This window comes from Durio zibethinus, chromosome 24 (assembly GCF_047325235.1).
Source record: "Durio zibethinus cultivar Kanyao isolate XHJ-2024 chromosome 24, ASM4732523v1, whole genome shotgun sequence".
NCBI lineage: Eukaryota > Viridiplantae > Streptophyta > Magnoliopsida > Malvales > Malvaceae > Durio > Durio zibethinus.
In genome coordinates, this window is record NC_143185.1 from 16,676,870 (window position 1) to 16,691,170 (window position 14,301).

The 14,301-nt window shown below is 28.6% G+C and overlaps 1 protein-coding gene across 2 annotated transcripts; it reads left to right on the plus strand.

Moving 5' to 3' along the window:
- Nucleotides 1-1,924: 1,924 nt before the first annotated feature.
- On the plus strand, nucleotides 1,925-12,161 carry LOC111316125 (type I inositol polyphosphate 5-phosphatase 5-like). Of its 2 annotated transcripts, XM_089753414.1 has the most exons (11): nucleotides 1,925-1,957; nucleotides 8,065-8,127; nucleotides 8,231-8,324; nucleotides 8,420-8,497; nucleotides 8,917-9,007; nucleotides 9,110-9,214; nucleotides 9,474-10,044; nucleotides 10,432-10,625; nucleotides 10,719-10,827; nucleotides 11,585-11,733; nucleotides 11,814-12,161. In XM_089753414.1, the coding sequence occupies exons 1-11, from the start codon at nucleotides 1,925-1,927 to the stop codon at nucleotides 12,034-12,036; spliced, it is 1,710 nt and encodes a 569-aa protein (XP_089609540.1). In that variant the 3' UTR covers nucleotides 12,037-12,161. The 2 variants fall into 2 exon arrangements, with proteins under 2 accessions (XP_089609540.1, XP_022773872.1); XM_022918137.2 differs by lacking the exon at nucleotides 1,925-1,957 and having other exon boundaries at nucleotides 7,957-8,127.
- Nucleotides 12,162-14,301: the final 2,140 nt, after the last annotated feature.

The following is a 14,301-nucleotide window of genomic DNA, read 5'->3' on the forward strand; positions in this document are numbered from 1 at the left end:
CTGAACCACCCAAATCGATTGAACCAACGTTGACCATTGACCGGTCCGATTTAGGTATTTTTTTCATTTTTTTTATTTTTTATATTATTATTTTTTAGTTTTATTTTTTTAATAGTCATGCATGATAAATTTTTAAATTTGTTAGAATAAATATTTGATTATTTTTAATAATAATAAAATGAAAACAAAGTAGGATAATAACAAAAAAAAATACTAAAAATGCTTAAAAAATAATAATAATCTAAAAAATAATGATAATAAGAATAAAATATTTTTTTTTATTTTCCTTGCCTAGATGTTAGAGGGAATAAAAACTTCAAACTCTAAAAATAATTTAGCTTAGATGTTGAAAAATTATAAAAAAAATAATTAAAAAAATAATAAATTTTCATTAAAAAAGTATAAAAAATTTTTTTAATTAATTTTCAAAAGTCGTAAAAATCAAACTTGCTTTGAAAGTTCACCTAGATATTAGAGATTTTTAAAGATGTTTGAGATTTTTAGAGATGTTTGTGTTTTTAAAATTTTTAAACCCTAAATTTCAAAACTTTAAAATTGAAACCCTAAATTTCTAAATCTTAAATCCTCCAAACCTAAAATCAAAACCCTAGGCACCTAAAACCTCAAACTTCCAAATCTCAAACCCTAAAACTAAAACCCCAAACCTCAAACCTTAAAATCGAAACCCTAAAATCCAAAATCCCAAACCCTAAAATCCAAAACCTAAAAATCTAAAATTTTAAAATTCTCAAATTTGGCACACAATCCTGAATCATCACTCGAAAGTCACCAAATCTTAAAACATCGACCTAAACCTATACTCAAAACCATTTCGAAACTCTAAGGATAAGTGTGATAATTTCAAGTTGAATAATTTGTTGCCGAATACCTTCTAGATGATGGAGTATTTAGGAAACTTTATTCCATTAAGTTTTTTAGGCAGATCCTTAATTCACTTTAACATTGGGGTTAATAACTGATTAATAATAAAAGTATAATAATAAAATAAGATCTTAAAATAAATAGTCACACCTAAGCTTGCCTAGATATTTGAGAGTCAAGACGATCTCATTATATTTAAGAATTTATTTTTTAAATTATATTTCACCATCATGCATAACATTTGTTGGCATATATATATATATATATATATATATATATATATATATTTACCATTGTTTGCATTTGCTTTGCGTATTTATGCCTTTAATTTTTATTCATTATCTTATAGTTCCATCATTTGCTTTTTCACACAAATTTTTTACTTTAAAAACATGAATTTATAAAAAATAAAATAAAAATAACATTTTGAAAAAAATAATTTTTGGTACTCTACTTAAATGTTAGAGAGTCACCAAAAATTATCTATTATAAAAAATATTATTTTTATTTTAAAAAATATTGTATTAAATCTCAAACGAGAAAAGTTACTTTAAATTATACTTAGATGTTAGAGAATTTTAATATAATTCTTTATCTTAAAGATTTTTTCAATATTCATAAATAAAGAGTTAAATTTATTTTTTTAATAAATAAAATTAATATTAAATTTAAAAACAAAACCATTTTATCCAACATAAAAAATAACACATGATTAATTGATACTAATTTATGAGTATTGTGGATTTATTAATCTTTCTCTACACGTAACGACTCTCGAGTCTAATATGATTTTTCATAAATCAAAATTTATCTTTTTAATAAACTTTAAACTTGCTTTTATAATTTTATTAAAAAAATAAATTTTTAGATAATCAATCATCTTAAAAAATTTAGTGACAACTTATTTATTTATTATTTATTTTAAGATTTTTTACGACCGATAGTCAAAAAAAAAAAACTATTACACGATAACAATTTAAAAAAATACGTCAAATCACCGAAGCCATAACATTTTTCTTGTTCTGTCTTCTATTTTTCCAATATGAACAAGCAATTGAAAGAGGGGGACGATAATTTTTTAAGGAATTAAGCTGATGGCAGAACTTTTTTTTGTCACAAAACCGTACCAGTAATTAAAAATTAGCTGATTTTCCATGGCAGAACTTGGTTCTTGTGAAAAAAAAAATGATTCATCTATTACAACAAAGAAAATCATCTAAAGCGCGAGTGGGTTAAAGACGTAAGGCCAACTCGGGCCTATGTAATAATAATGGAAAAACCGAAATTGCTTTGTTTGCTCAGTTCCCATTTTCTTTTACATTGTATCTTTGATGAATCTGGTTGTAATAATTGAATGATTTATTATTTGGTTGTTTTGTTGAAAAAAAGTCAAAAGGCCTTCCCAGTTATTTATTGCATAGTAGGATATTTTTTGGGTTGTAGGTTTTGTCTTTTACATTGAAGCTGACATGACATGGCAGTCTGTCTAATTGAATCTCAGCTCAGGTGGACTAATATTCTGATCTTTCTTTTAAGAGAAAAATGTTATTCAAATTCTGGGTCTAATAACTTGGCTTGATTTTAATCTGGGTTTTCGGATTGAATTAACTCACATCAAGCAATTATGTCGAGGAGCACAAAACTTAAATAGAAATCAAACATCTGTTTCGATGAGTTTAGGACTAATTATATTTAGTAGGGGATTAGGGCTGTTTTTGAATCTCTAATTCTGTATGAAATTACAATTGTAAGCTTATTGAAGGAATTTAGTACAGTCATCTGCACATCAACTTCTTATTAATCTTGCAATGGCAGTTATCATCAACCTTGGATGTTGGATCCTGCATTTGGGAATTTCAAACAACATGCACAAATACCGATGCTTTCTATGATTTGAGGTCCAACATAAAGCCTGTTTAATAAAATGCAAGAATTTAGCTTTTTTCAGGGTACCCTCATAACTATTTCAAGTAATTTCATGAAACACACGTACAATTCTAAACATCATTTAAGAATTATATTTATTTCATTAAACAGGGATGCTCAAGTGGTCAATCGTAAGTATAAAATTTAACTTTTTTGAATTTCCAAGTAGTACATATGCCTTGTTTTGATTTTTTGTTTTTTGTTAATGTCATGAATGTGGGAACTAAATTTTAAAAGTTTTTAATTTTATACTTAAATGATGAATATATTAATTAATATAATATTTATTTTTTAATGTAATTAACTTTAAATAATGATACATAATAAAAAAATAATTTTTTAAATATCACATTAAATAATAAATTTATAATTTAAATATCATATTAAAAATTTTTAAAATTTAAATACTATATTTAAATTTCACTATAATTTAAGGTCATTCATTCACGACATTAAACCCTTTTTGGGTTGTCAAATTTCCTGCAAGAAAGAAATGCCTTAATTCATTGAATGTTTTGCAGGGGCCTAAGATAATGCCAAGGAAAACTATCAGGCAGAAGAATGGAGTCAGGTTTTCAGTGAAGAGACCAAGAGGCAATCTGTTCCCATTATAACAGCTTGGCAGTTCAATGAAAGAATGTACACTATTTTTTGAATCTGGAAAGGGAAGGGAATTTTTAGTGTAGATGCCATGCACAGTAGCCTCTTTCTTTTCTTTTCTTTTTTTGTTAATTTAGGTTGTTAGGATTAAACCCAAGTCAACTTTAAACAACTATAATCCTATTTTATGAAATCCTATTAACAGTTTTTATCACCCACTTATGTGCACATAAACGGTGGAAAGTACATACATTCAAGGTAAATGTCATTGGATTTATTTAATTAGATAATCTGTTACTTAAGCAAGTACTATTTAAGGTGAAAAATGGACAATTTCGAACTCTCAGAAGTTGCAAGAATCCAAGATTCTCCAAAATCATAATTCTCATAAATGAACCCTCAGTCTTTTATAAAATGTGATAATTTCTTTGTCAAAAATGGTTTTTTTTTTTTTTTTTCATTTTAGAAAGATTAACACTCCATTTTATTCATATTCATACTTTACTTAGTGTTGTTGTAGGACATTCGTTCTATTTTACATTAGTTTTTGTAAATACTTAATTTTGGTTACTAATATTTTATTTTTATAAATTTCTCTAAAAATGTTAAAGATAATTTAGAATAAATGATAAGGTTATTTTAGTAAAAGTTAATTTATTAAACAGTTATTCATGGAACAATTCTTCCATAGAATAACTATTCACAGAATAACTATTTAAAGAATAACTCATTCACGGAATAATTATTTAAGGAGCAATTCTTTCACAAAACAATATCTTCATGGAATAGTTGTTCTTAGAATAACTTTCTCAATAAATAATACCAACACCTTTACTGAAAATTTTTTCACAAAAAGTTGTTTCACCAAAAGTTGTGTCACTAAGAATTATTCCATAAAAAACTTGTCATTAAATGTTACTTCACCAAAAGAAGAAGTGAAAATAATCATAAAATATGATAGGGTTCTTGAGTTAATTCCACCATTGGGATGTTTTCGAGAATTTGTCTTGGTAGATCAAATATATAGTTAAGAAGTTTGCTATTAACATTTCCCTAAAATATGAGTGCTATTCATTTTCTCTCAGGACAGATAGTAAACTTTTATGTTTATTATATCTATCACCAAAACTAATTAAACTCTCATTAACCAATACATTAACACCTTTTGTAGTAGTCAATTCACCTCTTATTCATTATTATTCATATTTAACATTTTTTATAATTGTCAATTTCACTATTATTACTATTCAATACTCCACATGTAACTTTTATTCTTGAAACCTATAAATTGAAGTTTTCATAGTTCATTGGGAGATTTTTGGAGACTTTTGGCAAATTTATTTTATTCTTTTTCTAATTCTTTTTCTTTAAATCCTTTTCTCAGTCCCATTCTTTTCTCTACTCAACCTTACTTTACCACCTACCATCATTTGTCGCTACAATCAATAATTTAGGATCTATTCCAATCTTCCTCTCCACCATCTCCTAGCATATCATGTTCTACTTGTTTGCAAACACTTCCTCATCTCAATAAAAAAACTCTTCTACAGTTTTTTTCTTGGATTTTGCTAAATCATTCAAAATCTTAAAAAAAAAATAATAATGACAGTGTATAAAAAATTGTTTATTAAAGAGAGTTTATGATGATCAAATCAAGTTTCATTTAATTTATAAAGTATGAAAATATAGTAAAGAGGCATTTTTTTTTTTATGTTTTCATAAGAAGAGCATTGCAAATTAATCGAATGGATAAAAATGAAGGTGATGTAATGTAAAGTACGTAGAAATAGAGTGCATTAATTAATCACTATAGGGGATTAGGTTTTTAGTGGTGTTTTTTTTCATGTTTAGCAACGTTTATAAACGCCGTTAAAATATTAGCGGCATTTACCAAAAATGGCACTAAAAGTGTTGGCTATACCTACATAAAAAAAATAACAACGTTTTTAGAAAAATGCCACTAAGTGGCGTTTTTATCATAAAATACCTCTAAATTTAGCAACGTTCATAGTAGAAAATGTCACTAAATTTAGCAATATTTATAGTAGAAAGCGTCACTATATTTTAGTGTTTAGGGCATTTTTAGGCACAAACGCCGTCAAATTAAGAAATTTACTTTTTTAAAAATTTTCTTTTAATATTGATTATTATCATTAAATAAAAAAATATTAAAATAAATAAAAATGAACTTAAATTCATAAAATGAATAATATAAATACATAATTTGTTCCAATATGGATGGAACACAAAGTTTAATACATGCAATGACATTCAAATTATTTTAGTACATTAACAAAATCTAAAATATATGAAATTGATGACTGCATAGATTTGGAACATTATCATGTGATAAAAGATTTTTCTCACATTGTTCATTAGTGTACTTAAGAAACTACTGACTTAATTTTGATTTTTGCATCCAATTCTTATCTATTTAGTACTTGCTACATTATCATACGAAAATTATATAATTAAATTAGATGAAACGAACTGTAACATACTTAATTATACTAAGTATTAAGTCAAAAACAATAACAAGATGATATAAGAAATAACCTATTACAATGCAAAAAAAAAAAAAAAACTATTACGTGTCATGCATTGATATCATGTTTTTTAAACAATGTAAAATTGGAACAGAGATAACATTAATAAAAAAATTATACAAATTTTAATCAAATATTTATATACCTAGAAACCTACAATGTAACAAAAGAAGATTAAGTATGTAGCAAATACTTTACTTTGCAGTATTCACAAATGACTATAGATGTCTTTTTTTGTTCTCTATCCTCTGTTGTTAATAGTTTTCATGCATAACGAATTCTTTCAAGCAAGATTAAATCGTTTCATCAAGCACCATAATCTGAAAAAACAAGCAAAACAAATACCAAGATGAGATAAAAAAAACATAGTAGACTATTTTAGATTGATTTCCTAAGGATATCTTAAATGAATCAACAAATTCATGTTAACAAGTAACAATTTTTTAGTAATTTCAAAAATATTCTATTAAAAAAAAACTAAACCTAAAATTTCATTCATTTTTGTAACTAAATTCAATGTTTAATTTCAAGTTTTTTAGAGAAAAATCTTATTTCTTTCACTTTTTGCTCTATTTTGAATTTTTCTTACCAACCAAACAAAACTAAACTCAGAATTGTAATAACGAAATAAATTAGTAAAAAAAAGATAAAGAATAGGCAAACATTGAAAATTACCAATGTTGAAATGCAACTTACCAATGGAGCTTGAATGGTAACAAAAACGCAACAAATCGACAAAAAGTTTAGGGATTTGACCTAACAAATCAGATATGAAGTTAGAGATTTGACCAAAAATACAAGAAAGCTAATTTGAAATTTACAAAAAAAAAAAAGGAAAAAAGATGAAAATTGACCATAAAAATGACTGAAACTTAGATAAAAATGAGAAAAAATAACCCAAAAGGAGCAGAAATGAAAGAAATGAGTAGGAAAAAAAAGCAGAAAAGGAGTCTCGCATGTTTAAAATTTAAGAGAAATTTAGTAGCAGGAAAGTGTGATTATTTAAGACTTTTTTAGTCAAAAACACTTTCAATAATCCACTTTCAATTTTTTTTGGGGATTATTCAAGGTGTTTTTGGCTAAAAAATATCTTGAATAATCCCTTAAAAAATTGAATGGGATTATTCAAGACGTTTATAGCTAAAAAAGCTTTCAATAATATCCTCCAATTTTTTGAGGATTATTCAATGTATTTTTGCCTAGAAAATGCCTTTAATAAAAATTGAAGGAGCCATTCAAGATATTTTTAATTAGAAATGCTTTAATAACCCCCAAAAACATCTTGTTTTTAGTGGTGTTTATGTAAACACCATAAAATTTAAAAAAGTCAAAGTATATAGCTGCGTTTAGGTTAACAAACACCACAAAAATATTTTTTTAATGGCGTTTTTAATTTCAAATGCCGCTATATAAGAATTTAATGATGTTTTATAAAAAAAAAAAGCCACTAATCTTATAAAAACACAAAATTTTGTGACATTTATTTAAAAACATCACTAAAAAACAGTCACTAAATCTTCATTTTCATGTAGTGAATCATATGGAAGTATATCATTTATGATCATTATATTATAATTAATCAATTATAATTTGGAATTATGTGAAATTATCAAAATTTTATATAGAATCTAATATTCATAAGTGAGGAATTTTTACATAATTTTTTTATAATTAAATAATTATAAAATTATAATAAAAAGAACTATAAGTGAAATGCTTCCAACCATGAAGCAAATTACATTAATTAATTTTTGTGAACTGCGATGCAACGGTTTCTTTGCTTAGCCTCTTATATTAAGTCTTAAACTCTCCGAAAGAGTTGGCGCCAATTTCTCGTAGTATCAAACAGATCACAAAAAATATTGATTTCATTATTCTTTCCAAAGATTAAGAAAATTGGAAGAAAAAAATTCGTAGTACATTCAAAACCCAGAATTTTTCTTTCCTGTCAGCAGTGTTTTGGTCATGAATCTTTAATCATTTGGCACCCTAGACTACTGGAAATTTTGATAGTTATTTTCTTACAACAATTTCTCTAAGTAACCTAATGAATGACAGCCAACTTGGGGATGATCGAGGCCAATGTTTGGACCGCCTCCACCGCCACCAGCACACCACCACGTCCACTGTTACCTCTCCTGATAACTCTATCAAGAACGACAAGAAAAAGAAGGTATATATAGATATTGCCCTTTATTATATTTCTTGGTTTTACAATGCATAGGAACAATATTTGATTTGATTTGTTTAATTTTCCAACTGTTATTGGGATCAAGTTCACTATTTCGAAGATTTTTACTTCCAAGAGACGAGGTAGAGGAGGTTCGGATGATGAACATGTATCCCCAGATTGTGATGGAGTTTCTCCTGGTAATTACCCTCTTTCTTAGACTATTTGAATCATTTCCTAAATGTTTTTTTTCATTTAGTTATTTAAGTCTTTTTATGGGATATGTTTGGCGTAGATTTGGAGAAGAATATTGCATCTAGGAGGAAAGAATTTATGGAAGCAGCCTCTCCTTACATAAGAAAAAGTTTCTCGGGTATGATGAGTGTATTAGGCGCAATAAGCCATAATTTCCTTCCCATACCTTTGTTCTATGCAGGATGTGGTTATGAAAATGTTGATATTATGTAGTTATAATAATAGGGGGTGACAGCTTTAATTTCATTTCTTTTATTTGTAAGGTTGTAAGCCACGTATCTGATCAGCCGGGAGGCTAATTTCTTCTTATCTGCTGTAGAATTTTGGTAGCTCACCTAACGAGGAAATACTTTGATTTATAAGCCAGATATTTGTAATTGAAGTCTAAGAAAATATAAATGGATAAGTGGAAGTTTCAGTTCTGATGTTGACGCGTTGGCCTTGTCATTGACAAATTGTTGGTGTTAGAATCTGGAACTGGGAGGGGCAAAAAATTAATAATGCATACCATGATGCTAATTTCTTATCTACTCCCAGAAAGAGAAGAAAATAGAGGGTTAATCGAAGGGCTGAATCTCTCGAATTTCGAGTGTTCCATGGCATCAGTGACTGAAATTCGGGATTTTCGGTAAGGATTCCTTGTTATGATTTATCCGTTCAGAGAATTGTCTTTGCTTTTACCAGTCCTATGTTATATCTTACAGCAGGAACGCCATCGTTGGGCTTGCAGGATATTTGTTGCAACTTGGAACGTGGGAGGGAAGACACCCACCTGTGACATGAACCTGGAAGATTTCTTGCTGTTGGAGGGCTCTGCAGATATATATGTTTGTGGGTATGAATATGATGACTCAGAATTGTGTTCTTTTCAGTTTCTGGTCTATTTCTGCATTGTTTAATACCAAATGATAGCTAGCCTGGAGATACCTTTAGCAAGATCAAAAGAAAGAAATAGTTTTAACTCGTCATGCGTTGTTTCCTGATTTGATTAAAGTGCTTCATGGCACTGTAATAACATCCTTACATGCAGATTTTCTGGCTTCTGCAATGAGAGGATTTTGGATCTTGTTTTACTCAGAATATTGATTTCCCAGGTTTCAGGAAATTGTTCCACTCAATGCGGGAAATGTTCTAGTAAGTGAAGACAATGAACCTGCTGCAAAATGGCTGGCCCTTATAAACCAAGCGCTTAACAAGCCATATCACGATTCCATGTACTCTTCTCCTGACTCTGGCCATGGTTCGAAACACTCCAACAACAAGGACTCAAAATCTCCAACCAGTCTTCACCTTTTCCACAAACCTGCTCTCAAAGTCCTGAGTAAGAATTTCAGGGCTGAAAGTAACCTTCTCAAGATTTGCAACTGTCTTGTTGATTCCACACATAGGGAGAAGCAAAGGCAAAAGAAGCTAAGAGATTTAACAAGTAAACTAGACCTTCGTCCCCTCGCTTTGCGTCGTGATAGTACTGTTGATGAATTGGTTGCACTTTCTGATATGTCCCCACCTTGTTCAACTAGCCAGACGGGTTACCGCCTCATAGCCAGTAAGCAGATGGTTGGGATTTTCCTTTCGATATGGGCTCGAAAGGATTTAGTGCCATACATTGCTCATCTCAGAGTTTCCTCTGTAGGAAGAGGAATAATGGGACGCCTTGGCAACAAGGTTAGCATATTAATGGTGGTAATTTTATTTCTTCCAGGGTTTGATCTCCTCAGTCTTATAATTTTCTAATTAATAAATTAAACTAAACCTCCGAGGGTCACTTTCTGTCATAAATAATGATGCATTCCAAGATTTCAGATCAGCCTTCGAACACCTGTTTAGTTGCCAAAAATCATGCATATGCAATGTTGGAGAAACTATTAAGGCCTTGTATAGTTAGCCATTTTCATTTTCCAGCTAATCAAACACTCCAAGTTTTACAACTTTGCATATTGTGATCAATATTGATTGAGTGCTAGAAACCTGAGTGATAATAATTTGAGAATTAATACCATACTTGAGAATATTCTATCAAGTTTAATTAATGTGGGATAATCAATATTGCAGGGATGTATAGCAGTAAGCATGTCCTTGCACCGAACAAGCTTTTGCTTCGTCTGCAGTCACTTGGCTTCTGGCGAGAAGGAAGGCGATGAGCTCAAGAGGAATGCTGATGTTACCGAGATCCTCAAGGGCACACAGTTTCCCAAGATTTGCAGAACTCCAAATTCTCAAGCCCCGGAGAAAATTATAGAGCACGAGTATGATTGCATTGATATAACTGTTTTTTTTTTTTTAATTTCTATTCAGTCTTTTATTTAACAATTATTTTTATTATAAACTAAATATAGCAGCCGAGTAATATGGCTTGGAGACTTGAATTATCGAGTAGCACTGAGCTATGAGAAAACGAGGATTCTTTTGAAGGATAATGATTGGGACTCCCTTCTGGAGAAGGATCAGGTTTCTCACTTTCTGGTACTCCTAAGCATTAAACAAACAAGATTTTTTTTAGATAAATAATTAATCTTTTTCCCCAATTCTTAATATTCTAATCATGTTTCAGTCTTTCTATTTTTCATGTTTATTTCGATTGCATGGATATGCCTGTACTCTTTGTTCTATTCTGGTCCCCCACCCCACCCCCTCCATTCCACAAGAGAATAATAAGACAAAAAAAAAAAAAGGAAAATCCCTGTTGGAACTGTTCTGCAGGGTAGTGAGAAAAAAAGTAAAATGCTACAATATTCATAATTCATGGCCACAATCAATGACGATAACTTTATATTAACATTTGTTTGAAAGATAGTAATTATTGTGAATTCATACTTTGTTTTGAGTTAGACATCTGGCTTGTTGAAATCACCTTGTAGTAGAAAAAAAATGGAAATAATAACAGATAGTATACACAGGGGTTCTAAAATTTGTATAGCAATTGAGATAAAAATGTCAACCCTTGTCATGAAAATAAGCACAGGTCAAATAACAATTTGCATTTGCCATAAATTGAGAAACTAGAAAGTCAAAAGTCGGCCAGTCATTTTCTTGATGTTGCTTCCATGCAAAATATCCAACTGAGTCGAAAATGATGTCTGGATTTTGTCTCTTAGTCTCAATGGAAAGACAAGTGATCATGCAGCATGCATCAAATAGTCAATTGAAAAGGAAATTTCTTGTGTGTCTTCACTTGGCTGACCTGTTCCTTTCTATTTGAGTGCAGTTAAATATGGAGAGAGAAGCCGGAAGAGTATTCAAAGAGTTCAAAGAGGGACGGATATTCTTTGCTCCTACTTACAAGTATTCGCATAATTCAGATTCATACGCCGGAGAAACTGTCAAATCGAAGAAGAAACGCCGAACCCCTGCATGGTACTTTCGCCTGAATTATGAACAAATTAATTCATTACTAAATGGAAATTTTGATTCTTTTTAAACTTGAAACATTACAGGTGTGATCGGATACTATGGCACGGTGCTGGCATTGAACAATTAACTTATATTCGTGGAGAGTCAAGATTCTCTGATCACAGACCTGTTTCTGCTGTCTTTTCTGTTGAGGTCGAAGCAACAAGAAAATTCAATAACAGATTCAGGAAAGGTTATTCCTGTGGCGGAAAGAGATTGGAGTATGAAGATTGCATACCTAAAAGGCATAGCTTCTATGAGTTCTAACTGAAAGCTTCAGTTGTTTATTTCGTTTAGATCATAAAGTTTCACCTGCATTTATTTTCCTCTGACAATCCTTTTATTCTTTTCTTTTTCTTTCTTCCGAGGCGTAATGAAATGTAAGAAATTATCTGAGGAATATACTAGACTAGGATATATATATATATATATATATACATATATATATTTATATATACATATACAACTTACTTTAGTCTTTGTTTGACTCAAAATTCTGGTTCTCCTTCAAATCGCAAATCCCAGACTGAAGTTACTCGAGCATCTATGTTCTTGAGCAATAATGGACATGTATTTGAGTCCATGTCTCCTCATTGAATTATAAATTCTGCTGGATATGGTAGATCGTCAATTGCACCACCCACAAAGTTTATTTAATCTTGGAAAGCTATGCTCGATATATCGGCAGCTTCATTCTAGCATATTCTAGTTCCATATTGGAACAATCAATCGCAACAAGTATTAGTAGTTTAGAATGTGGTATATCTCATATTAGATAGAAAGATTTAATTGTTGATGAATAAAGTTGATTTTTAAATTAATTTTATTCATATTTTAAATAATTATGTTCGAACAGAAACAATTATCATAAGATAAATAATCATAATTATTTGAATATAAATAAATTATTATTCATAAAGGTTATGATTGTACAGAATGTTATAATCATTTGAATAGAAGTTTATATATATATATATATTAATTCATTATAAATAAATCTTTTAACATAATCTTTTTCATTACTTTTAATCGAAGAGTTTGAGACTTTATTGTATCCTAAAGGCATAATTGTCTTTAAGAAAGCATTCTTTATGCCTCAAAACTAATTTTTTTTTATTATTTCTCTTCTCTTATTTATTTTTTCTAACAATTTAAAGGTAATTAAGAGAAATTTATATTTTATATAAGGAAAGTACAAAGAAAAGAAATTGACATAATTTGAAAATAAATATTAGAGGAGGCTCAAGGTATTAAAGGATTAATGTTTCCATGAACCAAAGTGTTAATTTTTTAAAAGATATTCATTAGAAGAATGTATTTTATTTTTTGCATAATTGATGGTAAAAAAATTAATTGAATAAGATAAATATGTTAAAAATTAATTTCATTAGTGAGTAAAGTCAAGATACAATATGCAAAATATTGATCACATTGCATAAGATTATACATATACTGAAATTGGCTCTACGATTGGGTTTAATTAATTATATTATATCTATTTGAAAAATTAATGTTCATAAAGATTGGGATGGAAAATAGCCTGAAAATATAAAAGAGAAAGATATGAATTTATCTGTGACCAAAACAATTATCATTTGTTATAAAGTAATGAATTAAATTGGGTTCTAATAGAATGGCCGATTGTTTAATTGTCATATCTTTGTTATACATAAAGCAAGTAAATTGTCTCATGGTTTCTATGAAAATAATTGAAAATAGGTAAAGGTATATACCATGAAAAATTAAATGTAAGTGGAGAATATATGTAAAAAATAAGATTTAACTACAAGATTAGTTTTATTTTTAAATCATAGCACCAAAATTGAGATAATAAGTTGAGTCAAACTATTTTGTATAATTCTATCTTTGTTAGTTATTTATAAATCAAAGGTTGATTTTTTAAAAAATTTATTGTTGGTTCAAATTTTGATTAATGTTTAATTTTCATGAAAACCAATTAAAATTAAATTGATGTTTATGAATAATTATTATTAAGATATGGTGTTTCATGGATTAATTTGTGACTAATAAACCAAATAATTATTATTATCAGAAACATGGGCAATGTGACATGTATTTTGCCAACTAGGTGTATTACACTAGGAGTAATTTTACAAAATAAAATTTTATTGTGAATAATCACAAAGTGAAAATCATAAATAGCCATCAAAGAGTTAATTAATAATTACACAAAAGCACTGTTGCTTTTTGCATATGAAGATATTTTTGCTTATTGTACCCGAAAAATGACCTTTTGTAGGTTGTTAAAATGAAAAGTGTATATGTTTTCGAGGTTTTCAATAGTTTAATGACAATGGCAAGAATGTGGCCAGTTATACACTATATTAACATATGGGTTTAGATAATAATATTGGTTTATGAAAGCTGTAAACTTTGGAATTAGTCAATTAATGATTTAGCCAATGCAAGTTCATCACGAGTTTTTTGCATGAAATATGAGTAAAATTCATGCTATAATTATTGTTTATATTATTTTATGAAAATGATTATTTGGATTCATGTTTCTTGACT

Bases quoted from the DNA above. Each gene is read 5' to 3' on its own strand.
- LOC111316125 (XM_022918137.2), top strand. From the start codon at position 8,002: ATGAATGACAGCCAACTTGGGGATGATCGAGGCCAATGTTTGGACCGC. The intron at 9,008-9,109 runs GTAAGGATTCCT...TTGGGCTTGCAG, and splicing joins ACTGAAATTCGGGATTTTCG to GATATTTGTTGCAACTTGGA. The intron at 10,045-10,431 runs GTTAGCATATTA...TCAATATTGCAG, and splicing joins TGGGACGCCTTGGCAACAAG to GGATGTATAGCAGTAAGCAT.